Consider the following 26,680-nt stretch of genomic DNA (forward strand, 5'->3'; position numbering starts at 1 on the left):
TCTGGTCAAATTAAAATAAATAAATAATAAAGTTAAATAAAATAATTCTTTAAAAATATACGTGGTTGATATCTTTCTATCAGATTGGCAAAGATCATAAAGGAAAGTAATAACCATTGATTGCACTATCATGGTTTTTGCAAAATACATTACAAAAAAAATGTTCACTATAGTATTACTATATAGCAGAAAGGTAAAAGTAATTAAATGTTTATTAGAAGAATTGGTGAAATAAGTGATGATATAAAATAGATTACTAGACAGTTATTAAAAAGCTAAGATAGTAATGTATTGACATAGAGTTAAAATATTGTTAAGAAAAAACACGTGGGACCAGCAGTTAGTGTAATGGCTATGTTGCTGGATTCTCATGTAGTTGACCCCAGTTCGAGTCCCAGACCCAGTGGCTTAAACTCACGCCAGGCATGTGTGCATGCGTGCCCAAGATCCTGAGAGGAGAATGGAGGAGAAGGGATTGTGGCGTGGCCACACACAAACACACCACCCCCCGGGGAGTGATTTCTCACTTTCTGTGTCTCTGTCTCTTTCTGGCGAGCTGCGCCATATAGCAAAAACCAGAGAGACAGAAAGCGAGAGATAACCCCCCAGGGGGAATGGCCACACCGCAATCCCTTCTCCATTCTCCTCTCAGGATCTTGGGCATGCACGCACACGCGCCCGGTGTGAGTTTAAGCCAGCGGACCCGGGGCTCGAACCACAGTCAACTACATTGGGGTTCAGTGACATAGCCATTATGCTAACTGCTGGTTTTATAGATTTTAATTCAGTACTTCCACTTACAGAAATCCTTTCTAAAGAACAATAGAATATGAACATGAGAAGCATACATGTATTTGCCACAATGTATTTTTAATTCACAATAGTGGAAATGCTCCCAAGTGCCCCCCAAAAATAGTGTATGTGAATTGTATCTCAATGAAATTTTTTCATTTGTTTTCTTAAATACAAGTGTCATTTTAGCACCCTGCCTACTTAGTTTTTCATTTTACATTTTTTTGTTTTTTTTTTTTCCTCCCAGTTTATTTTGGAGATCAAGGTAGACTTGGAAAGACCTCTGAAATATTATTCCATGATGAAAATCGCCTTTCTCTTTCTTGCGAAACCTGTTCTTCAGCTGCTAATCCTTGGGCTCATCTGGGATCTTCCAGTCTTTCAGCCAGCTCCTTTTCTCCTTCTTTTTTGTTCTCTAGTAGTTATTTCAGGTAGTCACTTACCAGCACCTCAGCATTATTTTCATTTTCCTCTTGGTCTTCCTCTGCATCTCATTTGCCTCTTTCCTAGCCAAGCACTCCTGCTGTGTGTCCCTCCTTCTTTGGAAGGACTTGAATAGCTTTGATTTGCTGAGCAGGAATATAAGTGCTCCATCCTCTGGCTGGCTCTCCACCTAACAGCATCCTTAACCTCATCCTGTCCTTCGAACACCTCCCCAGGAGCTAATCAATACCTTCTACTTACTATGCCACTTACTTCCCACCTTTCAGTGTTTAAGTCCCTCCCACCCGTAGGTATTTCCCCTCCTTTTCTATCATTTCAGTAGTTTCTATCCTTAAATTTCTTTTCCTCAGCTTTGACTTTTTTTTTTAATATGTTTTTGCTTTCGGGTGTGTGCACTCCATGGAGAGAGAGAGACAGTGACAGTGAGAGAGAAAGTGAGAAATCACCCCCCCCCCCAGGAGGGATGGCTGCATTCCCTTCTCCATTCTCCCAAGATCTTTGGCACGCATGCACATGTGCCCAGTGTGAGTTTCAACCCACTGGGTCCCAGACTTGAGCCAGGGTCGGCTATGTGGGAGTCCAGTGTCCCCTCCTCAGCTTTGACTCCTGAACGGTTGTCCTGCCCTTCTCTTTCCTTCACTGCTACACGGCTTAAAAGAACAGTCTCAGTTTACAGCTTCAGCCTTCCCGTCAGTGTTGCAGTCATGTGCTCACAGGCCCGTACCCATTCCCTGTCGGTCTAATGCCATCTGCCCTTCTACAGTTGTCATGGGGTAACCAGCCCTATTTGCCAAACTCCTTTTAGTATTCATTCTGCTGCTTCAGATAGCTGCTGTCTTCAGATACTTGATGTTATGCTATCTTCCTTGGCGTTCACAGCCCTGTTCTTAAATTTTTTCTCACCCTCTTGGAGCCTTTTACCCTGTTCACTTGCGTAAATGTCAGTGTCCCACAGAGTTCCATCAGTGATACTGGTGTATGTTTCGCTCCCTGCATCAGCCTGAATAGCAACAGTCTTGTTTTTGTTGCTTCAGCTATTATTTCTTTTCTTTTTTAAAAAATTTGGAGATGTTTTTGCTCTAGGGAGTGTGTGCTTGCCAGAGAGACAGAAAGTGAGAAGCCACCCCCCAGGGGGGATGAGCATGTCGCAATCCCTTCTCCTCCATTCTCCTCTCAGGGTCTTGGGAACGCACACATGCCCAGCGTGAATTTAAGCCTCCAGGTCTGGGACTCAAACCTTGTCAACCACATGGGACTCCAGCAATGTAACCATTATGCCATCTGCTGGTCCCTTCAGCTATTATTTCTGTGCTAATTATTTCCAAACCTTTGTCTCCAACTGCAGCCCATCTCCTGTCCCCTTGCTTAGAAATCTTTGGTAGCTTCTGTTGGTTCAATGTTCAAGTTTTAGAATAAAAATCAATATGACATGACCTAAAAATTTTGTGTTCTACTTTGCTTGCTTGCTTTCTTTGTTTTCTTTCTTTCTTTTCCTTAATTTGGTTTGTCCCTTTGCCTCTCCTGCACACTCACCAGAGAGAAACAGAGAGAGAGGAAAAGCGAGAAAGCACTCCAGGGGCGATGGCCATGCCCCTGTTCCCCCTCTTCTGTTCTTTTTGGTTATGGATTTCTATTCTTAAAAATCTTTCCTTTTTTAATTGAACCCCACCAGTGCTTGAAGGCAGACATTCGTTTGTCATTTATCTTTCTAGCTCTAGATTATAGCATAGGGCCTAACTTATTTGACTGATGTTTATTGAATTTTAATAGTAAGGGCGTAAAGATTCCAACTGGGCGCCCGCGGTGGCATGATAGTTAGGATGCCTGGAGCCCACGTTGCCTGTTGTACAGTTTGAGCCCCAGGCTTGGCAGCTTGAAAAATATGACAGCATATGCATGTGGGTGCCCAAAATCCCCACAGGAGGGAGGAATGGAGGAAGAAGAATTGCAGCATGGCCATCCCCTCTGGGTGATCCTTTCCTGTTTCTCCCCACCACACCCCTTTATGTCTCTCTTTGGTGAGTGTACACACCCTATAGCAAATTTTTAAAAATATCTAACTGGATGTCTAGGCAGGATAGAGATAGAATGCTAATTTGGATGGGCCTGGCAGGTGGCATGGGGTTAAGGGTGTTGGACTCCCACAAGGCTGACTGCCTGGACCAGAGTCCTGGTAGACAGCTTGCGTACTCTTCCCCGCCCCCCTCCCCCTGTCAAATTGAGAAATAAATAAATCAAGTTAAATAAAATAATTCTTTTAAAAAGAAGAAAGAAGTGCTAGTTTCGATAGAAAAAAGAAGTGTTTGATGACTGAGGCTGGGAGCCACAGTTTCCCAGGTGGCCGGGGCAACTCAGTTACTTTTATTCTCCATTGTTTGGCTCTGATTAACGTTGGTCGAAAAGATCCCATCACTTTCTTAGGACCACTGGAGAGTTGAAATTCTAAAGTTCTTCATTTTTTTGGTAACATTGGTGAAATTTCTTGCTAAGAGTTCTTTAATTTTGTCACAGTTTTTGGTGAAAAATTATTTGAAGTAACTTGAAAAAACTATGTGAGTTAACTTGGGTTCTGGGAAGGTTTAAATACTGGAAATTGAGTACCTTTAGAGTGAGCATGCCTTAGAGCTGTGAAAACTTTGCTGTGGTTAAAGAGGCACAGCAAACCTTTGTTCTGTAGCTGCTTTGTAGAGGAAGGTGCTTTGCGGGGCACCGTATTCTCACATGTTCTGTTATAGTTACTGAAAGGAATGAATGTAGCCTTTTTTCTTTTCTTTTTCTCTCTCTCTCTCTCTCTTTTTTTTTTTTTTTTGTAGTTTTGCCAGAGGGTTCATGCAGTCAAGGAGAGAGACACACAGAGAGAGAAAGAGAAGCACCCCCACGGGAGATGGTCAGGCCGCAGTCCCTTCTTCTCCACCCCTCCCTCCTCTGGGGATCTTGCGCACGTGTGCACATTCACTCAGTCCGTTTCTCAAGCTGCCAGGTCTGGAACTCGAACCACATGGTCAGCCGTGTGAGATGCAGCCACCTTAGCCAACACACCACAGCTGGCCCGTGAGTGTGGCCTTACCGATCACTCCGCGGTAACTTTTAAAGCTTCTGTGTTTTTAGTATGGCCTTGAACATTTTCAGAAAATTGTAGTTACCGATAATGTTGTGCTTATGTGAACGCTTCGGATTTTGAGAAAACAGAGAGGAAACCCTTTGTAAAAGCAGACCTGGGTAAGCGTCACAGTGGAAAGGACTAAAACTAAACTGCTCTTACATTTTAGATAAAGAAATCTTGCCATTTACGTGAACTGGCCTCTCTGAATTTTACTGTGGATTGAGTGGTATAATAGTAAGGAGCTGAGGAACTCGGAGACAATAAATCCAGCCGAAATGCGGCTCTTTGTTTCAGGCGAGCATCGTAGACAGTCCTGAGTGTTGTGGGGAATTGTGGCCAGTGGGTGCGGAGGGCTGTGTGTTACAGCACGGCCCCTCGAGGCGGTTGGAACTGGATGGGCTCAGCTTAGGCTGCATTTTTCTTCAGGTCATCAAACCCATCTTAACAGCAGACCAGACTGTAATGATTCACTCTCCGGTTTTATTCTGAGTGCTCACTATTTCCTTACTTATGACAGGTGTATTATTTTAATTTTGTCCTTCTGTAGTGCCGCTGGAGGGGAAATCTTCGACCAGTGTGTTGCAGAGAGAGAAGATGCCTTTACAGAAAAAGATGTCCAAAGACTCATGCGACAGATTTTAGAAGGCGTTCACTTTTTACACACTCATGATGTAGTTCATCTTGACTTGAAGGTAAGAGCTGAATCACTTTACATTTTCGAGGTTGCTAAACAGTGACGCTCCAGATGTAGAATACTGGGCCATCAGAAAAGTCATGACGTCTTTTTCTCTATTTTTTTCTTTTCTTTTTTTTTTTTTTTTTTAGCGGTTTTTGCTATAGGGCGCGCACGCTCACCAGACAGAGACAGAGAGACAGAAAGCGAGAAATCACCCCCCAGGGGAGATGGCCATGCCGCAATCCCTTCTCCATTCTCCTCTCGGGATCTTGGGCATGCACGCACATGTGCCCGGTGTGAGTTTTAAGCCACCGGGTCTGGGACGCGAACCGCGGTTGACTATGGGAGTCCAGCGACATAGCCATTACGCTAACTGCTGGTCCCCATGATGTCTTTTTCTATGTTTTCCTATATAAATAATGCGTCACAAACTTTTCCGACCACCCGATATTTAACAGTGATTTATTCAAACGTGTATCAGACTTCTGTGTTTCATTAGGTTACCAGAATTTTAGAATTTTAAATATTGACTCTTACCTCTAGCCAGTTTTATAAGGGAGCTTATGCCGCTGAGTGTACGTGGAAAGATAAGTAATGATCCAGTGCTAGAACGTGGTTCACAGAACCTGCTGGTGGAGGCTAAGACTTCTTGTTGGAAATAGTGCTAGACCTAGACCTTTTCTAAAGTTAGGATTAAGCTAGAGAGGAATAAGAGAAAATTACCTCGAAGATTAGGAAATTTGTGATGCATGTGGGCAAATAAATGGGATAGTGTTATTGGAATTGAGAGATTAAGTAGGAGATCAATTGAAAATTGAGAAGGGGCCAGACTCCAAGGATTTCACATGTCATGAAAAGAGAGATGATCTCTGAGCAGAACTATTTGAAAAGCAGTATTTTGGAAAATGGGGCAGGTAACAGTAAATAAAATAAATGGATAGAATTAAAGAGATCAGAAAAAAGTTAGATTTCTAATTTTAAATTATCAAAGAAAGAAAAGGAGGCGGAAGGAAACGAAGACAGCGTGTCAGATGTGATCCTCCTGAGTGAATCGGGACATCTGCCAAAACTCGGGAAAGCCAAGAGAGGACATTTTCCTGGTTTTAAAAGTCCAGGGATAGTTCTAATCTCAGTTCCGACAGTATTTGGGGCTTGGAAGCTGTTGCCAATACTCGATTTTTCTCCAGCTCTCAATTCTGCCCTCTGTGAATGGCAGGAACGTGGCAGTGAGGTAGCCGCTGCCCCGAGACTCAGCCGAAAAAAAGAAAGAGCCAGTCTCTGCTCACACCTTTTTCAGAAGTCTTGAAGAATATTTTTGATTAGATGAGCTTAGGGCAACCCGGAACTAATAAATGTGCAAAGGGGGTTCAGGGCTCTGACCTTCTGGACCATCATCATTGGTGTCACATGCTCCAGCCTCATCCCAGCTTTTCCTGATACATGAACTGAGCCAGGCGACGGCATGGATGCTCAAAGTGCTGTTTCTCAGAGGACAGAGAACGGGGCTGAGGAGACAGAGAGCAAAGCTCCACTGTGGGGGCGTTCTGAGTCTGTCCTGCAGGCGTCTGTGGTAGAGAAGTTTGAGATCCTGTCTGTTTTCTGACACTTTGATATCAAGTCCACATGTAGCCGTGGAGAATGAAACCATTCTCTAACAAAGAACATACCAGAGACTCTAGTTCCTAGTGATTATTCCACGTCACCTCATCACCCAGAACGGGTGGGCTGAGGAAGGAAGGTACCCTCAAGTGCTAACGCCCCAGTCTACCTTGACCTCTGCTGCAGTGTAGCCTCTAGCAGAAAGTAGATACTTGGTGACAGGTTCTCCTACGCACAGCAGAATCTCCCAGGAGGGCTTGTTAAAAGCAATTGCTAGGCTTCTGATGGGAGGGTAGGGCCAGGTGATTCTGATGCCATGGGCCCAGGAAGAGGTTGTCTGCAGCTAATGGACGAATACTTTAAGAAGCCTGGGTTAACGTTAGTCATGCAGAAGAATTCTCCCCCTGCCCGAGTGTTGGCGTATAGCCTTTCTCGTGTTTGGTTTTATACTCAGCTTTGTAAAGTCACATGTTTGTTTGTATTGGTGTTTTACTAATTTCATGATATAAAAAGGACTTTAAGAACAGAGCCTCAACAGAATATGGCATAGGAGATGAAGCTTTCAGTTTGTGACGCTCAGCCGATGGCCATTATTCAGGAACTGATTAAGTAGTGAGCCAGGCAGGGTACCCGCACCGTGTGTCATGGGTCTTTGATGTTACTTGAAAGCGGTCGAAGGTAGGCATTATGTTCTTGAGTACCAGTTTCAGCTGTGTATTTACACGAGGAAATTATAGCCCTTTCTCCCTAGTACACTCAGTATAAATCACACTCCTTTCTCGACAAGACACTTGGTGTAGACTTTTTCCAGCTTTAACGGAGGCCTCGATGACGACAGTGGCCTTTGATCCTGGAAACTGGAGTCTCCGTGTTTCCTAGACTCAGAAGAGGTAGAATACCAGGTGATCTGAAACGTCCGCAGCCTTTCCTCCGCCTCCCACGTCGCCACGTGAACTGGAGGGAGAGGACAGAGTGGGTGCTGCTGTGGCATTAGAGCGATTGCTACCAGAGGGGGATTTCCAGTTGACCTCTCTGTGTCTGAACAGACAGCTATCTCCGCGGTGAAAATTCATGGTTACGATGTTGACCCTCCGTCTCTAGAACAGCTCTCTACACTGCTTCAAAGCTACATACATTTTCTTAAGTCTTAATTCTGTGAAAATTGATAACCCCAAAATATAGGATCAGTCTGAGTTACTTTTAGTCTCTATTGTAGATAAAATGGGAAAATCATGGGACCAGCAGTTAGGGTAATGGCTATGTTGCTGAGCTCCCATGTAGTCGACCATGGTTTGGGGTCCCAGATCTGGTGGCTTAAACTCATGCCGGGCATGTGTGCGTGCGTGCCCAAGTTCCCGAGAGGAGAATGGAGGAAAAGGGATTGCAGTGTGGCCATCCCCCCTGGGGGGTGATTTCTCGCTTTCTGTCTCTCTGTCTTTCTGGTGAGTGCACGTGCCCTTTAGCAAAAACCTCTCACAAAAATTTAAAAAAAAAAGGGAAATTCATGTCCCATGAAAATATTAATGTTATTTAGAAGTTAGAATAGCTGTCATAGTTGCCACTATAAAAGAGACAGAGTAATCCCACTCTTTTAAAAAATAATTATTTATTTAATTTTATTTATTATTATTATTCAATTTGAGCGGGGTTGGGGAGACGGAGGGAGGGTGGAAAAGGCAAGCTGCCAGTCCAGGACTTGAACTACGGTCAGCCATGTGGGAGTGCCTTAATCACCACACCACCTGCTGGCTCCAGTAATCCCACTCTTAACCTTAGGGGACATTCCAAGATAGCATGGGTAGTACTGATGCTACTGTCATGTTTTTTCCTGTAATATCGACCTGTGATAAAGTTTAATTTATACATTAGGTATAGTAAGATTAACAACAGTAATATTTGAAATAGACCAGTTATAACAGTATACTATAATATAAATTAGGGGAAGAACATGGTATCTCTCTCTCTCTTTCACTCTCGAAATACTTACTCTGGGGCCAGCCAGTGGTGTGTGGAGGTTCAGGCAGCTGGATTCCACATGGTCGACTGAGCGGTTAGAATGTCCAGTCTGGCGACTTGAAAAATAATGCCAGCCGCATGTGCGTGCACCGAGTCTCAAAGCAGAGAGCGGAGGAGAAGGGATTGCAGTGTGACCATCTCCCCTGGGCAGTGGTTTCTCTCTCTCTGCCTCTCTGGTGAGCACATGTACCCGGTAGCAAAATTTTTCAGAAATTGACTTGTAGGAGACCGCAATTGACCATGTGTAACTAAAGCCACAGGTGTGGAACCGTGGATTGGTGGAGTGGGGGGAGCTTCTGTGATTACTATGGGAAATACTCTCTCGGCTCTAGTGTAGACCCTGACAACCAGTTTGCCGAAAGACTGATTCACTGAAGACTCAGCCAGATAGATTAAGCGTGGAAAATTCTTTGAGGAGTAGGATGCAGTTTAGCCCACAAAAGTGAAAAGACAAGCCATGATCAAGGGAGAGCCCATCTGTTTAACATAAAATGGTGCAGGACTGACAAATGGGTGAAACAGCCACTCCAGCAAAGTGAGAACAAAAGTGTAAGTCTCAGAATGGCCTCAGTCATCTGGGGCGTTGGTCACTCAGCATAGTGGCCTGCTCTGCTTCAGTCAGGGCGAGGACGGACCGAAAATGGCACAAAGAAGTCCAGTCTTAAAATCCAGTGCTTTTGTCTTCAGAGGTGCCCTGCTGGTCGGTCTCTCGGCAGTGCTAGTAGGAGCTGCTCCATGTCTGCCCTGTTACAGACATGGTTAAAAGTGGTCTAGACGCTGCAACTTGCACCTTTGAGATTTACATCGAATCACTGAGCGTAAGCGTCATCAGTATAATTACTTCAGAGCCCAGAATCCTGGTGGGCTGGAGAGATGGGGGAAGGAGATTGTGGTGTGACCGTGCTCCAGTGGGCGCTGCTTTCTCTCTCTCCCCCTCCCTTCCTCTCTCCCTCACTCTAGTGAACACACATGCCCACTGACAGTCGAATAAAGTTAAAAAAATTAAAACAAAACAACCAAAATCTTTGTCCATGGCTTGACCATGCTCCATTAGGGGGTGCTTTCTCTCTCTCTCCCCCCCCCTCCCTCTCTCCCTCGCCCTAGTGAACACACATGCTCATTGACAGTCAAATAAAGTTTAGAAAGTTTAAAAAAACTTCTTCCATGGCTTGACCATGTTCCATTAGTGGCTGCTTTCTTTCTCCCTCCCTCCCTCCCTCCCTCTCTCTGTCACTCTAGTGAACACACATGCCCACTGACAGTCAAATAAAGTTAAAAATTAATTTTTTTTTCCCATGGGGCTGGCAGGGGCCTGATGGTTAAGGCATCTAGACTCTCACATGGCTGACCATGGCAGACCTGGTAGCTTGCTTGCTTTCTCTCTCTGTCTCTCTCTCTCTCTCTCTCTCTCTCCCTTCCTCCCCCCTCTGGTCAACTTCAAGAAAAAAAAATAATAATAATGGCAATGAACCAAATCAAATAAAATAATTCTTAAAAAAAAAAAAAAGAAAGAAAGAAAGAAAAAGAAAACCTTGTCCGTGGTGCCGATTCCTTAAACCTTATTGACGAAGTCAATGGAAACTTGACAGCGATCTTCACTAAGCCACTAAATCGTGCGCAGTGGCGATTGTTCAGGAGACATTCACTGGGCTGTGTTCAGAGATGAGGTACAGGTAAATAGCAGGATTCCCCGTGAGAAGGGCACTCAGCCCTGGGAAACCTCCCTGTGGCCACTGCCTATTTGAGGGCTGTCTGCGTCTTCCGATGCTCACTGCTGCCACTTTCCATTGGACAGCCTTCTGTCTCCCTTACTGCCTGGGGTGCTTTGAGTGTTTTGTTTTTTTTTTTTAAGGTTTTTACCATAGGCCCCAACTCGCTCTTGCTCTCGCTTGCTTGCTCTCTGTGAGAGGGAAAAAAAAACAACCAACCTTGTCTGTGATACTTTAAATCTTATTGAGCAAGTTAATTTAAACTCTGTGAGAGAGAGAGAGAGAACTCAACCTCCCCCGGGTGGGGTGGGGGGTGGCCACACCCACAGTTCATTCTTCTCCTGGGAGTTTGGGCACTCACACACACATGTTCAGTGTGATTTTCAAGCCGCCTGGTTCAGAACTGGAAAACTGTGGTCAGCCATGTGGGGATCCCTCTCCGCAACCACCATGCCACCTGCTGGGATTCGTGCGTTGTGAGCAGAGTTGGGTCCTGTGTGCTATAAGTTCTTTGTCCTGTGCCAGATTCCCTAGAGAGATTTAACTAAACTGTAAATGCTAAGGTGCTTATCTTTGTTTTCAGCACCTATGTTTTACCTCCTTGGAAGTAAGTATATTATACCATCAAAGAACTGGTAGATTATAGTATTGTAATTGAACTTACATTTTATTTAGAGGAGTAAATTGTTGTATTTTTAAAAGTAGCTCTGAAAAAAAAAAACAGTACACAATTGGTAGAAGCTATATAATAAACATTAATGTGAAATTCTGTGAAATGTCTCTGGTTTTGTGAGACTTGTGTCTTTTGCAAGCAGCCTCTCTTTCAAGTGTTTAACTTCATTTTCTAAAAAAGACCTTTGTTATAGCGTAAATTAGTGTGATTGAGCGTAGGTTTATTTTCTTCTTTTTTTAAAAATCTGTCAGAGGATGCGTGCACTTGCCAGAGAGACGTGGAAGTGGGGCAGGGAGGAAGAATGTGCACCTCACTGGGGATGGTCATGCCATAGTTTCTCCTCCCTCTCTCCCTCTTTTTGGAATCTTGGGCATACACGCACATACGCCCGGCATGTTCCTGCAGCCACCGGGTCCAGAACTCCAACCGCTGTCAGCCATGTGAGATCCAACTGCCTTAACCACCACGCCACTGTCTGGCCCAGGCCGAGATGTCTAACACCAAACAGCTTTCATATGTAGATCTCATTAATTGGGGATGTACAGTACTACCACCAAGCTAGTGGTATTACCTACCTACCACCAGCTAGGTAGTTCCCACCTAGCTGCAGACGTACCACGTGCCTCGTTTCCCTTGGCTCGGTGACGCTCAGTCACACTGAGGCTTCCATGTTTTACTCCCATACGTGCCCTGCTCCCGCTCACCAGAATCTTTGTCTACAGTGTCCCTTCTACTAGTGTCAGCTTGGTGAGGAGAACTGGGGTGATGTGAAACAGACAATAGCTATTTCCAATCACGTGACAAGCAGTCATATAAAAAAGGAAATCGAGGCACAGATGGTTCCCTTCTTTAAACAGGATTTTATTGTCTCCCCAGCCATCCATCCTATTCTTTCATATTGTGCAAATGCTCTTAGATTTATTAAAGTCTGAACTCAGACACACAGTGGGAGAGTCTACTGCTCTCGGAGGGCACGGGCTAGTGTCCATCACTGTCCTCACCAGAGGGAGAAGCGAGGAGAGCGGAGTGACCGAAGATGGCTCCTAACATTCGCTACCTGATGGACGATCGTAGCATTCACCAGGATGCTTGTCAGTGGCATAAGGAGGATTCGAGTTAGGAGGGAAAGTAAGAGTCTGCTTTGCGTCATGTTGAATTTGAGGTGTCCTTGAGACTCAGAGGGAAATATTAAGTAAGCCATTAGTTGAAGAAATCTGAAAAAGATGAGAGTTTGTGAGTCAGGGATAGATGGTAATTAAGCATGGGATGCAGGTGGATCACATCAGGTGAGAGTGCAGGTTGAGAAGAGGGAAGAGCCACATGACTAAGCTGTGACCCTGTGGGTTGGGACCCCCGGGTAGGCCTGAGGGCTCACGTTTCGAGGTCCCGGTGAGTTGTAGTGAGATCTGTCAAGGATGCTTCTTTCTGTCACCCTCGTGTGTATGCTCTCATGAGTAAAATAAATAAACCTTGGGACCAGCCGTTAGTGGAATGGCTATGTCACTGGACTCCCATGTAGTTGACTGCGGTTTGAGTCCCGGACCCTGTGGCTTAAACTCACACCAGGCGTGTGTGCGTGCGTGCCCAAGATCCCGAGAGGAGAATGGAGGAGAAGGGATTGCGGCGTGGCCATCCCCCCTGGGGGTGATTTCTCACTTTCTGTCTCTCTGTCTTTCTGGTGAGCACATGCGCCCTATAGCAAAAACCCCTTCAAAAAAAGAGCCAAGCGTGCATGCATGTGTGCCCAGGATACTGACATGGCGGAAAACTGGAGGCAAAAAGGATTGCAGCATGACCAGGCCCTGTTGGGGGAACATTTTCTCTTTCGTATCCTCTGGCATGGGAAAAACAAAGAAATTTGCCAGGGTGAGAAGGCAGGAAGGCTTCCGAAGCAAAGGCAATGTGAGTGCAGAGAGTGTGTGTCTTGTTTAGGGATCACAGCCTGTTTGATTTGGAACATAGATCGGCCGTGGCAGTGACGGGATATTAATCTAGAAAAGAAAACAGACCAAATCTTAAAACCCTCTGAGTGCGATGGTGAGGGATCTAATCTATGAGTGCCAGAGCTTCTCCGCTTACCTTCGGACATGTTCTCAGTGTTAGCGGCAGTAGGGGCAGACCCTTTCTGAAGCAAACACACGTTTTCTTTTAAATCTCTTTTTAAAATTATAAAGGATTTTACATCCTAGCCCATAATATATCTGCTTGTCATTTTATGTAAAAATGTCTTGGATTACTTTGCATTGGGTGAAAGTGACTCTAGGAATTAGCTCATCAACAATCTTGATCCTGTTGCTTCGGAGGCTCCTGCCCATCACCACGTGCCTGGGCTCCTCCCCATTTCAGAGCGTGCCTGTTGGTGGTGAGCGGCCACCGTAGGGAGATTGCCGCGACCACGTTTGTGCTGTGGGAAGGATATTGTATGGCACGGTGGAGGATGGGGCCACGGTGGGGAGAACTGGGAGGCTGGCCTGGGTAAGAAATAATAAAGGCCTGGTCTTTAAGCCGTGGGGATACTGATATTCGGGATATGGAATTGGCATGATTAGCGAGTTCAGTAGGCATGGAGAAGAAAGGCAGCAGCACTGCACGGTGTTTCCCTGGGGTTTTGTTCGGCTGTCCAGAAAGTCGAGACATATTTTTCTGTTTCTGTGCAAAAACACATCACAACTTTCCAGACAACCCAGTACTTCGGCATTGTAAGTGGGAATACGAGGGAGTAGCGGGGTGTGCACGTGCTGTGCAGAAAGAGGCCCAGGGCCGTGGAGGAGATCGCTTTTGAAGTGGTCTGGTTTTACAGTGGGGAAGGAACTCTTCACATGCCGAGGCAGAGCCAGTGTAGGGGGGACGCTGGAAGGAGAATACGAAGCCTGCTGCTTTACATGTAGGAAGTGCATTATCAAAGCATTGAAGAGTGCACTTCCTTTTAAACCCTGAATCTCACTTCCATAGGTAGAATTGGTATGTCTTGTGAGCTACATGTGTCGTGTGCTTAGTCGTGGTTGTATTGATTTTAGATGGGGGTGTTTTTTTTAGCCTCAGAATATTCTGCTGACAAGTGAATCTCCGTTGGGTGACATCAAGATCGTTGATTTTGGCCTTTCAAGAATAATGAAGAACAGTGAAGAGCTCCGAGAAATCATGGGTACTCCTGAATATGTGGGTGAGTACTCACAAAAGTGGGATGTTTGTATTTGGGGTCAAGCATTACCTTCATCAGGGAACTCATGTGGCATGTTTCAGAGTGAGGCCAGCCACCTGCTATCAGAGATCAGTTCTTTAGATTAAATTTGAAAATAGGAGACTTTTTAAATTAGTGATCCCTTTCCTACAGGGCTAAGATAATTTGAAAGGATTTCTCCTAAGAGGCGTAGAAGAGGGTTCTTAAAGTGAGACTCAGCTTATCTGAGGATGGGACCAGCTAGAGAGATTGATTGGTGGTAAACATTGGGAAAGGAATTGCCAAGCCTGGGGCTCTGTACACACGTGGAGCAGAATTCTTTCACTTGGCTCCAGGCAAGGTTGAGGGCTTGTAGGAATTGCCAAGCCTGGGGCTCTGTACACACTTGGAGCAGAATTCTTTGACTTGGCTCCAGGCAAGGTTGAGGGCTGAAAGAAAAAGGAGCATAAACATTGAAAGTAGCAGACAGAGAGCAGCTCATGCACCATGGGTCTAATTGGGGGAGAAAAAGAAATAAACTAGACTTTATTATGTTTTGAAGAAAAATGGGAGTTGGAAGGATTAGTGGTCTCAACAATGTTTAAAAAACAAAAGGTCTGTGGCAGAGTAAAGCTGTGTACTGGAGATGGTGACCAGAGATTGGAAACCTTTTTACCATTAAAAATATCAGTGGTGGGGACCAGCAGTTCGTCATAATGGCTGTGTCGCTGGACTCCCACGTAGTTGACCACGGTTCGCTTCCTGGACTCGTTGGCTTAAACTTACGCCAGTGCATGTGTGTGTGTGCCAAGATCCCAAGAGGAGAATGGAGGAGAAGGCATTGTGACATGGCCATCCCCCCTGGGGGTGATTTCTCGCTTTCTGTCTCTCTGTCTCTCTCTCTCTTTCTGGCGAGCGCACACACCCTAACCCCCCCCCCGCCCCCCCCCCAAAAAAAATCCAACCAGTAACAAAAGAAAAAGTCAATAAGGCCAAAAAAAAAATTGGACATCCTCAAATGATTTGCATTGTGGAGAAAGGAAACAAAGCTGCATGTATAGAGTTGAGAAAATGATGTTTCGATAACATACTTAACTAAATGGCTGCTACAATAAAGCAATAGAAAAATACCTTCAAAAAAGTAAGGACACTGAAGAAGTATTATGAAAACTATCCCTGGGAAAACAAAAATCTACTTAAAATCCAAGTTAACCAAAGGTGATTTTTTTCCCAAAAAATATGCTAACAGGGAGACTAAATCTAGGAAAACTAAATACAGAGCCAGACACACATAGTTTCTGTGTATATAAAACTGTGGGAGCCATAAGCTCACCTATTTAAAGGCAAGACAGAGAAAGAAATAGATAAGAATCCCTCTGTGTTACATACTTCTGTATTATTTTTAGGATTTTTTTTCTAGATTGAGCTGGTACCACTTTATAAAAAGAAAAGAATTATTTGATTTAACTTCATTTTATTTATTTAGTTTAATTTGGCCAGAGAAAGACAGAAAGAGAGAGAGAAAGTAAGAAAGCAAGCTACCAGGTATGGGACTCGAACCTCAGTCGAACATGTGAGAGTCCAGCGACTTTAACCACTACACCACATGCTGGCCCTGAGCTGGTACCACTTTTATGAAGATCTGTTTTTTGGGGGGAGAAAAGGTTATTGGTAAAAAATTTAGAATTCACCAAGAACGTAAAGTATGTGTATATACATATACATATATATATGTGTACATTTCATTTGGGGCAGTAACTGTTGTTTTCATATTAATATTCCTGATCATAACCCTTCATTCTGCAGTTTCCTGTATCTCATGTAAGTTGCAATGCTACCCCTTAAAATTGTCTAAAACAGGTTGCGTTTTCACTAAAGGAACCGAGTTAAGCCACATTCCTAAAGCCAACTTAGCCGTCATAATGAAGTATTTAGAAATGGGGCCAGCAGGTTAAGGCGCTGGACCCCCACATGGGCAACCGTGGTTTGAGTCATGGACGCTGCCTTTACATTCACACCGGGCGTGTGTGTGTGTGTGCGCCAGAGGTTTTTGCTATAGGGCGCGTGCGTTCGCCAGAAAGAGACAGAGAAACAGAAAGTAAGAAATCACGCCCCAGGGTGTGATGGCCACGCCACAATCCCTTCTCCTCCATTCTCCTCTCGGGATCTTGGGCACTCACGCACACGCACCCGGCGTGAGTTTTAAGCCACCAGGTCTGGGACACGAACCGCGGTCGACTACGTGGGAGTCCAGCAGCATAGCCATTACGCTAACTGCTGGTTCCCATGTTCAAAGGTTTTTAAAATACAAGGACTCAACAATGAAGAATGGAATGTGAAAATATACAAGTTCATCGTAAACATATAGACTTTTGGTTCACTCACGATGCTAACTTATATCATGTTAGCCCAAATGTTGGCAGTGCCTATAGTTTTAATACTCATTTTAACAGTGTTTATCTCTAAGAGCAGGTTAGGATTTTTTTTTCCTGCCCCACAGAACTGTTTTCTTCTGTTTCTGATTCTAGCTCCTGAGATCCTTAGTTACGATCCTATCAGCATGGCAACAGATATGTGGTAAGAGCCATTTCTCCAACTTCGATCAGATTTGTTTTAAGAAATGAATATGGCACTAATTTATCTTTGTCCTTTCTGGTTCAGGAGCATTGGAGTGTTAACGTATGTCATGCTTACCGGAATATCACCTTTCTTAGGTGATAGTAAACAAGAAACATTCTTGAATATCTCACAGATGAATTTAAGTTATTCTGAGGAGGAATTTGATGCTGTGTCCGAGTCAGCTGTTGACTTCATCAAGACACTGTTGGTTAAGAAACCCGAGTAAGTATTCGGTAATATTGATCTTTGTCAGTTCTCGAGAGATCTTCCAACAAAAGCAGTTCAGCAACTGAGAACCAAAGTGAAAAGGAAAATGTAGTCATAAACTAGATGAAACCCTTGGCTGAGTAAATCTGTTGAAAGAAAACATGGCAAAAATGAAAATATTTGTAGGGACTGTGAATTGCATCTCAATATAGCGAGATTTAAACATTCTTTAAGGCAGGCACATTATTGCAGGTGTGCTGTGGGCGGGTGGCATCGTAGCTCACGGTTAGCAGAAATTGCTGAGGAGATGGCAGCTGAGCCTTTCAGTGATTCCCACCTGTTCTTGGTCTCACAAGAGCTTTTTGGACTTACCTTACCTAAAATGCTACTTTTCAGTGTTGTGGGGAATTGCACCCAAATTCCAAAATTTCTAGTTTTACTCAGGAATGACAGTAAGGTTATTGCCAACTTGTCGTCCTTCTCACAATAAATACAATAAGTAAGGCTTTACTTTTTCATTGAAGTTTCCGTGTTGTCACAAGTGTGAAATGTGCATCTTTACAGAGATCGAGCCACTGCCGAAGAATGTCTCAAACACCCATGGCTGACTCAGAGCAGTGTTCAGGATCCTCTTTTCAGGATGAAAGTGGCATTAGAAGAAACAAACGCCCTCCAAGAAAATGGTTCTGAGAAAACAGAAAATGATGCGGAGAGAACAGAAACCGAGGAATCAGTTGTAACAGAGGAGTTAATTGTAGTTACTTCCTATACCCTAGGACAATGCAGACAATCTGAAAAAGAGAAAATCGAGCAAAAGGCCATTTCCAAACGATTCAAATTTGAGGAACCTTTGTTACAAGAAATTCCAGGAGAATTTATCTACTGAGCAGTGTTTCCCGTTAGGACTTTAAGATTTCTACATTAAAAATGTTAATATTATTTATGGACCTCTGGCCAAATGGTGCATGCACTGGAAATGAGTAAGCAGGTATCACCAATAGGAACAAGAATAACTTGGTCAAACTTGTGCAGTTAGTAAGTCAGCCAGATTTATGAAGTTGCACACCAGGAGGTTCACCTGGTAAATATGTCAGTGTTTTGAATTTTTTTTAAGAAGGGAGATGTTTGCACCTTCTAGTCCTGCATCCTTTTTCTCCAGAATGAGACTGTGTGCAAAGATATTTATACTCATGTTCTTTGAAAATAGAAATAAAAGTGCCAAAATTGTATCTCTGTAAATCTCTTGCATTTCTTGTATGTATATCCGTATGCTGATATCTTTACTAAAATTGATACTTTTTTTTACTTTGGATGGTCTTTTATTGGGGGCAAAATTTTAATTTAAGTAGACATCTGAACTTTTGATACCTAGAATAACATTCATTATAATTTGACAAGTCTTATTTTTATATTTTATTACTGCTTTATATTGATTTGATTTGGCTTCTGTTGTCTGTTTTTGCCTAATGCCTGTAAGCTATGGGCGAGGAACCTTGGCTGCATTTGGTTTTCAAAGTTCCTAGTAAGAAAGGTAGCGATTTTTCACTCTGAAATGACTCACGTTTTCAAGGTCAGAAGAGCAATCACGGTTACTTCCATGCTTAAGTAAATCCTCTGATGTCGAATGGCTGCTTCCCCTCGTCCACCACACTCACCTCCACTCACCTCCTTTTTCACAGCCGACACCTCCTACCGCTTCCTCACTCCTCTTCTCATACGTGTCCCTTTATTTTGGTCACTTGGAAATGTCACTGTGATCTGAGTGAACACTGGTTTGTCATTAAAAAGATGTTTTTGTATTGTTTTTCTCCCAAAGTTAATAAAACCCCTGAAAGCAGGCAAGGGAGAGAGAGCATGTTGTATCTTTATAATATTTGTATGGGCTCAGCCTGTTTCTTTGTTTTGTTTCTGTTTTATATCAGCCTTCAAAATATGCTAGGAAGTTAAAACTGCCTAATTATAAACCTTTATCCATAAAAAAAAAAAAAAAAAAACTAACCTGACATTACATGCTTTGTCACTGGGAAGGGACTTTGTTGTAAAAAGAACTTGGTCCAATACGTCAGTTGTACCCAGGCCCCATAAGTGAACGGTAGATTCCAAAAAAGTGGAAATGTAGAAGTGTATGCGGCATCATTTGAACTAACTAAATACCCTTCTCATGCGAAAAATGTCTGAGAGTCTTTATTTAGCATTTACCAGGCTGTGTGTTGCGTCTCTGTTGATGCACCTTGTCTGTTACCTGCCCTGCCCTGGCCTGTGTCAGGTATTGTGAACAACTCACATCTATCCCTTCAATGTTTGAAGGTGTCACTCCAGGCGCTCTCTTCGCACATGTAAAAATCATGTGATAGCGTGTAACGGCCTGTGTTGAAGTGTGTGCAGTGTACTGTGCTAGACATTTGCGCAAGTGGTCAGGAATCCCGGCGACCGCCCCGTGACCCAGCCAGAGCTCCTGGTGTGTAGGTACCATTAGATGCAGTGGCAGCTCACACTGTCAGACTGCTGTTTGCACACTAAGTTGCCTTCATTTATAGTTTCTTAGAAACTAGCTTTTCTGTGATGTTGTTCCCTTGCGTTTTTTCAATGACCGGAGCAAACATGCGCTCGCCGGAGGGTGAGGGAAGGAAGCACACCCCCAGCAGAGTGTGGTCACTGTGCAATTCCTTTTCCCCATTTCTGCATCCTGTCGGGATTTGGGACATGCCACGTACATGTGCCCATTATGTTTTCCAAGCTGCCAGGGCCAGGATTTGAACAGCGCTCAGCCATGTGAGATTCACTCCCTTAACTGCTAGGCCATGGGGCCAGCCTGGAAACTAGTATTTCTAAACACGCTTTAGAAGGGGGAAGAGAAAATTCTTCTACAGTGGCAAGTGTTTCGGTGAAAACCCATGGCCAGGCCACAATGTCAAGCCTCAGGTTACATCTTGAAAAAAGTAGAACGCAGTTTTATATTTGCATAAATATCCGACGAAAATAGGGGCAAGGTGAGAGGGGGCTAAAACACCCACGAATGAATGGCACATACAGTACTTGAACGATTTGTTCATTTGAAAATTATTATTATTATTATTATTTTTGCCAGAGGGCATGTTTTTGCCAGAGATCAGTGCAGGTGTGTTTGTGGGGGGGATGCTGTGGTGCGTGTGCCCCCCACCCCACCCCCAGGAAACAGCCACACTGCAGTCCCTTCTTTACGTCTCTCTCCTTTGGGGATGTGGGCAGGCACACACACGTGCCCAGTGTGTTTCTCATGCTGCTGGGTCTGGGATTTGAGCCACACAGCCAGCCATGTGGGAGCCAGCTGCCTTAGCCACTATACCTTGAACTGGCTGGTTCCACACAGCCAGCCATGTGGGAGCCAGCTGCCGTAGCCACCATACCTAGAACTGGCTGGCCCCTAGTTGGGCTTTTTAAACCATTTTATATTATAATACATCACTGTACTTGTGGAAAATACGTATTTCCTCTTAGCCAGCCACTGTGCATTTTGCTGCGTATCTTCAGCTGCTTTTGCACCTTAAAAGAAGCCTTCTGGGGCCAGCAGTTAGCGTAATGGCTACGTCGCTGGACTCCCATGTAGTTGACCACCGTTCGAATCCCAGACCCAGTGGCTTAAACTCATGCCGGGCGTGTGTGCGTGCGTGCCCAAGATCTTGAGAGGAGAATGGAGGAGAAGGGATTGCAGCATGGCCATCCCACTAGGGGGGTGCTTTCTGTCTGTCTGTCTGGCAGGCACACACACCCTATAGCAAAAACCTCTCCAAAAAAAAGCCTTCTGAATATAAAGATAGACAGGGCTAACAGATGGCATAGTGGTTACATCACAGGTCTCCCATGTAGTTGACTGCTGTTCGAGTCGCAGACTGGGTGGCTTAAAACTCACACCAGGTGTGTTTACATGTGTGCCCAAAATCCCAGGAGGAGAATGGAGAAGAGATTGCAATGTGATCACTTCCCCTGGGGGATGATTTATTGCTTTCTGTCTCTCTGTATCTCCAGTGAGTACACGCATCCTATAGCAAAAATCTCTTAACAAAAAGCGGGACCAGCAGATGGCATAATGGTTACACCACTGGATTCCCATGTAGTTGACCTCGGTTTGAGTCCTGGACCCAGCGGTTTAAACTCATGCTGGGCATGTGTGCGTGCATGTCCAAAATCCTGAGAAGAAAATGAAGAGATTGTGGCGTGGCCACCCACCCTGGGGTGTGTAGGGGGGGTGATTTCTCACTTTCTGTCTCTGTCTCTCTTTCTCTGGAGAGCACGTGAACCCTATGTATGGAAGAAATTTTACAAAACAAACATTTTTTAAAAATTTAATACAGCTGAATAAATGAGATTTCAAAAAGTTATGGAGAAATGGGATTAAAATAATTTATTTTGGTGCATTAAAAGAAACTATGTATGGTTTTATCATATGCATTTTCTATGAACTTTTATGAAGACACCCCTCCAATGTCATCCACCACCTACTACCTTTGTAAGGTTGTAAGATTCAAAGTGCTAAATTTAAAAGCCTTAATCTGAACCTCAAGAGCCTTAATCTCTATTTTGTTTTGTGAACGAAGGGAAATACATGTTTCAGTATATCGACTTACAGTGCAACGTAGATGCGTGCATCTCATCAGGCGTCCCCGCTGCACACACTCCCTGCCCTGTGCTCCTGCCCTCTGTGGTGTCTGAGCCTTCCTGACCTCCAGTTCATGTAGCTGGAATCATGCAGCGAGTGCACTCTGGCTTCAGAGCCTTTAACTGCCACGCCACCTGCTGGCCCCTCGCTTCTGGCTTTTATTCAGCAGCATGTCTGTGAGATCCACGCTGAGGCCTGTACCAGTGTCTGTTCTTGTATATTGCTGTGCAGCGCTGTTTGAACATACCACAGGTTTTTATACTTCTGTTCTGGACCCCTGTGCCATTTCAGTCTAGTTATAAATAAAGCTGCTGTAAGTATTTTTGTATACAAATTTTTGTGAACATGATTTCATTTCTTTTCAATGAAAAAGCTAATAGTATGGGGCCAGCAGGCCAGTAGGCGGCATGGTGGTTAAGGCGCTGGACTCCCACATGGCCAGCCATGTATTCAGGTCCTGGATCTGATCTCACTTTTCTTTCTGTCTCTGGTCATATTTAAATTAAAAATAATAAATAAAAAGCCAGTAGTAGGTTTGCTTGATCTTAGGGTACATGTATACTTAAACATTTTAAGACATTGCCCAATAATTTCCCAAAGTAGTTTCACTCCTTGCCCTGCCCGACGGCACAGTGCGTGAGAGCTCTGGTTGCTTCCATCCTTGCCGACTGCTGTGGTGTGTGTGTGTCCCCAAAATGCCTGTGTTGAGATTGGTTGTAACAGGGCAAAGAGGGTGAGAATGTACTCAGACTATGGTGTTGAAAGGTGGGCCTTTTGGTAGAGATTAGGATTAGGGTCGCTAGGGCAGTGCCCAGTAATTGACTGCTGGTTATAAGAGGAAATGAGACACACACCCTGTTACTCTCCTGCCCTGGGGTGCTGTAAGACCTCCACCAGATATAGCCCCCGACCTTGGAGCCCAGAGCTGTACGCAGAAGGAACTATTTCTACAAATCACCCAGTTCAGGTATTTTCTGTTATTAGTGAGGACAGAAATCTGACTACTGTTTCCTGTTCCCAAAATCCTTTCTAGAGGGTCTGGGAGCCTACATTAATGTCAAGTAAGCCTTATCTCTCTTAAACGTAAATCGCATTCTTTTGCTGATCTCTTCCGGAACACAGATCTCCCTTGCCAGTCGCAACTTAAGAATTTCAAACTTACCTATAAACCTACAAGCCTTCACTTCCAGATGTCCCACCTTTTGGGGTCAGGCCAATGTAAAAGACTCCTTAGGGTGATTGACAAAACTATAAAAGAAACCACCATATCTCAGTACGCCAAGAAACACGTCTTTCTCCGGGTATGCCACTCAGTTTGGGGCTTAGTAATAAACCACATTATTTCTAGAGTTGGTTATTTCTATTAGGACAGACTAGGACACTGACATTTAGTGTTGTCTGTATTTTTCATTTTTAGTCACTCTTCTGGGTATGAATCTCGTGATGATTTAATTTGCATTTTCCGCTCTGTGGCTTGTCTATTAAGTGTTTTGTTTGTTTGTTTGTTTTATGAGAGGAAGGTTTAATTTTGGTGAAATACAGTTTATCAGTTTTCATTTTTATGGTTAATGTCTCTGTGTCCTCTAGCAGAAGTCTTTACCTGGGTCAGCTACATAGCCTAGTCCTTAAGAGAGCCAGGACCCACATTGCTAACCACAGTCCAAACCAAGGACTACCTCTTAAGCTTGTACTTGGAAGGCCAGCAGGTGGCATGGTGGTTGAGGTACTGGACTCCCACATGGCTGCTTGCAGTTTGAATCCCAGGTCTGGTGCCTTGTTTTCTCGCTTTCCCTCTATCTCTCTCTAGTAAGAGCACATGCTCTATAGCAAATTAAAAATACTACTACTAATAAAATTCTTAAGAAATTTGTACTCTGAAGTCCTTCATGTCACTTCTACCCACAAAACAAATATGTGAGAATAAAAAGAAAGGGCCGGCAGGTAGCTTGGAGGCTGGAGCCCTGGATCGCACATGACTGGCTGTGTGGTTCGAACCCCAGACCCGGTGACCTGGGGATCCTTCCAGGCTTGTGTATGGGTGTATGCCGAAAATCCCAAGAAGAAGGGATTGTGGTGTGGCCATCCCCCCGGAGGTGATTTCTCACTCTTTCTCTGTTTCTGTGGCAATTTATACATGCCCTATAGCAAAACAAAAAATTCCTTTTAGAAATTTCTTCTGGGGCAAGAAACTTGGGAGATAATTTAGGAATGAAAAGTACCCTCTCTTGGGGACCAGCAGGTGGCATGGTGGTGAAGGTGCTGGACACTCGATGGCTGACCACAGTTCAAGTCCTGGACCTGGAGGCTTGTCTCACTTTCCCTGTGTGTGTGTGTGTGTGTGTGTGTGTGTGTGTGTGTGTGTGTGTGTGGTGTCAAGTAAAAATAAATGAATGAATAAGTAAGTCAAACTTCACTCACTGTGCCTAATCTTTCAATATTTTCATTTCCCACTTTTCTACCCTGTATCATACCGTGGCAGTTTCTGTACATATTCCTGACCATGCTTTCATCTGAGCAGCTCTGCTGAACTTGGCCAAAAAACATGCCTGAACTGTGAGCAGGTTACTAAGGAGGCAAGAATCTTCTGTGGGCCCTTGACCCCCACCACTGTAAGCATACTGTTTCAACGGCATCTTTTGCCCAAACATCTCAGTGAGCTCTATAAACATTGCCTCACCTGTATGGCAGGTGATATGGTAAATACTGATTTCACATTTTTCATATGGACAAACTGAAAATACCCACTGCCCAAGCCACCTGCTTTCAGAAGACCCTCTAGAGCAGCTGCCCAGGGTTTCCCTGAATTTCTATTCTCTGGAGACAGACCACGGCCTTCAGGTTCCGGCTGCTTCAAAAGCATGTGCACCTTACTTCAGCTTCGTCTTTACTGCATATGTCCCTAACAAATGAAAGCGTATCTTTTCAGGGATTATCCAGTCCCTGGAGGGTGAATTCTGGAGGCAAGAGGAGGCTAATTCTAGAAAAATGGAGTAACAGTAAAATGTGTGGTTTGAAAGTCACAGCAGGGCTGGCAGGTGGCGTGGTAGTTAAGCGCACTGGATTCTCACATGGCTGACCACAGTTCAAGTCCTGAACCTGGTGACTTGCTTTTTCATTTCTCTCTCTCTCTCTCTCTCTCTCTCTCTACCCCTCGCTGGCCAAATTAAAATAAATAAAAGAGAAGCAAAAGAAAGTCATACAGATCTTGCTGGTACATTTAGCACATCTTGAATCCTTCATTAGCAGGAGATTCATATACTTAACCTGAAATCCTCCTTCATCACAAACTGTGTGTGAAATGCTTGTTAACAATGGTGCTCAGGACCAGTAGTTAATGGCTATGTCGCTGGACTCCCATGGAGTTGACCGCGGTTTGAGTCCTGGACCCAGTGGCTTAAACTCAAGCCAGGCGCATGTGCGTGCGTGCCCAAGATCCCTGACGTATTCCTGACAATGAGAGACTGGAGAACGGAGAATGGAGGAGAAGGGGTTGTGGCGTGGCCATCCCTCTCCGGGGGGTGATTTCTCACTTGCTACCTGTCTCTGTCTTTCTGGTGAGCGCACGTACCCTATAGCAAAATCCTCTCAAACAAACAAAACAGTGGTGCTCACACGCTGGCCAGCCTACCTTTCTGAGCCTCCTCTAGCTGAGTCCCTAGCCAAGACGAGGTAGCTTGCTTCTGGGACGTGGCTCCCGTTTCCCCCGGAGCCTTTGCTCATGGTCTGTCCACTCGCAGACGTTCTCCAGCCTGTCTGCTTCTCACAATCTTGGACTAAAAGGCCCAGTGGGACACCACTCCCTCCACGTAGCTGCTCAGATCCCTCCTGTCTTGAATCTCTCTGTTCTGTATCTCACCGTCGGTAGTGGCCTGCAGATGACTTCAGCGCCACTGCTTCGAGCTCTCGGCACAGGCTTACACCCCCACCTGGAGCCTCCAGCTCTGGCCTCCAGCATCCTAGCTGTAAGCAGCTTGCTGAGGGAGACCCTGTAGCATCTTCTGTAGTGCTGGACGTGGAAGACATGCTGCCATGTGTGGGCTGCGATCTCTCTTCTGCGGTCCTTCCAAATCTGCAATTCTAATGTCCCCTATGGAATGTATGGGGGCACTTGCTCAAACTCTGCTCATGGCAAAAAGGCACCTCTTTCTCTGATGACAATATGCATTATCCGACATCATCAGGTTAGTTAATGGGAGTCAATGGGTGAGTCACGGTGATTACTGGACAGACAGGAAGTAGTGGGCTACAAATACTCATCGCTGCAATTCTGAAAGAACAGGAAAGACGACGTCTACTACAACGGCCGGGTTCCAGCCTGTTCAGAAACAGCCAGGGAGGCAGTAAGTTCATTAAGCGAAGTGAACCTACCCAGAAAACGTACCCAAGACAGTGGATTTCAAATACAAATCAGAGCTTTGTACTACATGATTCTATTTCCTATTAGCTAAATTGGAGAAGTCTCTTCTTTCATTCAAATTCTATATAAACAAAAACTGTCACTTGTTTTTACTTCGGAACAAATGGCTTATCTAGGCCCTGGTTTTCTATGAGTTGGCAATAGCTAGGCAATGTGCAAGCCAACGTGGAAAGGAAGTCAAAGCTGTCAGAGAAGAGTCAGATGTGAAGCGATACATAAACGGACATACACGATAAACGGGAAGGCACTGTTAGAGCAGGACGGAACTGTGTGTGCAGTGTTCTATCGGTCGTTCTCGGGGGCTGCAGAGATTGTAAGTCACCAGTAGACAATGGATATCTTTGACTGGACTAACGTGCCGCACGTTCGTGCCTGAAAAGTTCATTTTGTATGCTGTGAAGATGTACAGTAACTAAATGTAAGGAAATAAGAAATTTCAAAAAATTAAAAGAAAGGCAATAGTGCTTTCAGAGGGAAAGGGCTTCACTGTATTATATATAGTAAAAATAAATTGTAAAAATATTAAGAAACTCTGTAGAGACATTTTCTATTTTTAATTTTTAAAATTTTTTTAAAGAATTATTTTATTTTTTATTGAACTTTATTTATTTTAATTTCACCAGGGAAAG

General features: G+C 44.4%; 1 protein-coding gene across 1 annotated transcript in view; it reads left to right on the plus strand.

The window, feature by feature from the left end:
• Positions 1-18,460, plus strand: part of STK17A (serine/threonine kinase 17a) — a gene marked incomplete at its 5' end in the record, with an annotated part of 20,601 nt that extends 2,141 nt beyond the window's left edge. The window contains 5 exon segments of the mRNA XM_014587955.2: positions 4,887-5,031; positions 14,049-14,175; positions 16,701-16,749; positions 16,834-17,013; positions 17,563-18,460. Coding sequence (XP_014443441.1) covers positions 4,887-5,031; positions 14,049-14,175; positions 16,701-16,749; positions 16,834-17,013; positions 17,563-17,884 — 823 coding nt within the window.
• Positions 18,461-26,680: the final 8,220 nt, after the last annotated feature.

The sequence above is a fragment of the Tupaia chinensis genome, unplaced genomic scaffold, assembly GCF_000334495.1.
Source record: "Tupaia chinensis unplaced genomic scaffold, TupChi_1.0 Scaffold000249_1, whole genome shotgun sequence".
NCBI classification, from domain to species: domain Eukaryota; kingdom Metazoa; phylum Chordata; class Mammalia; order Scandentia; family Tupaiidae; genus Tupaia; species Tupaia belangeri.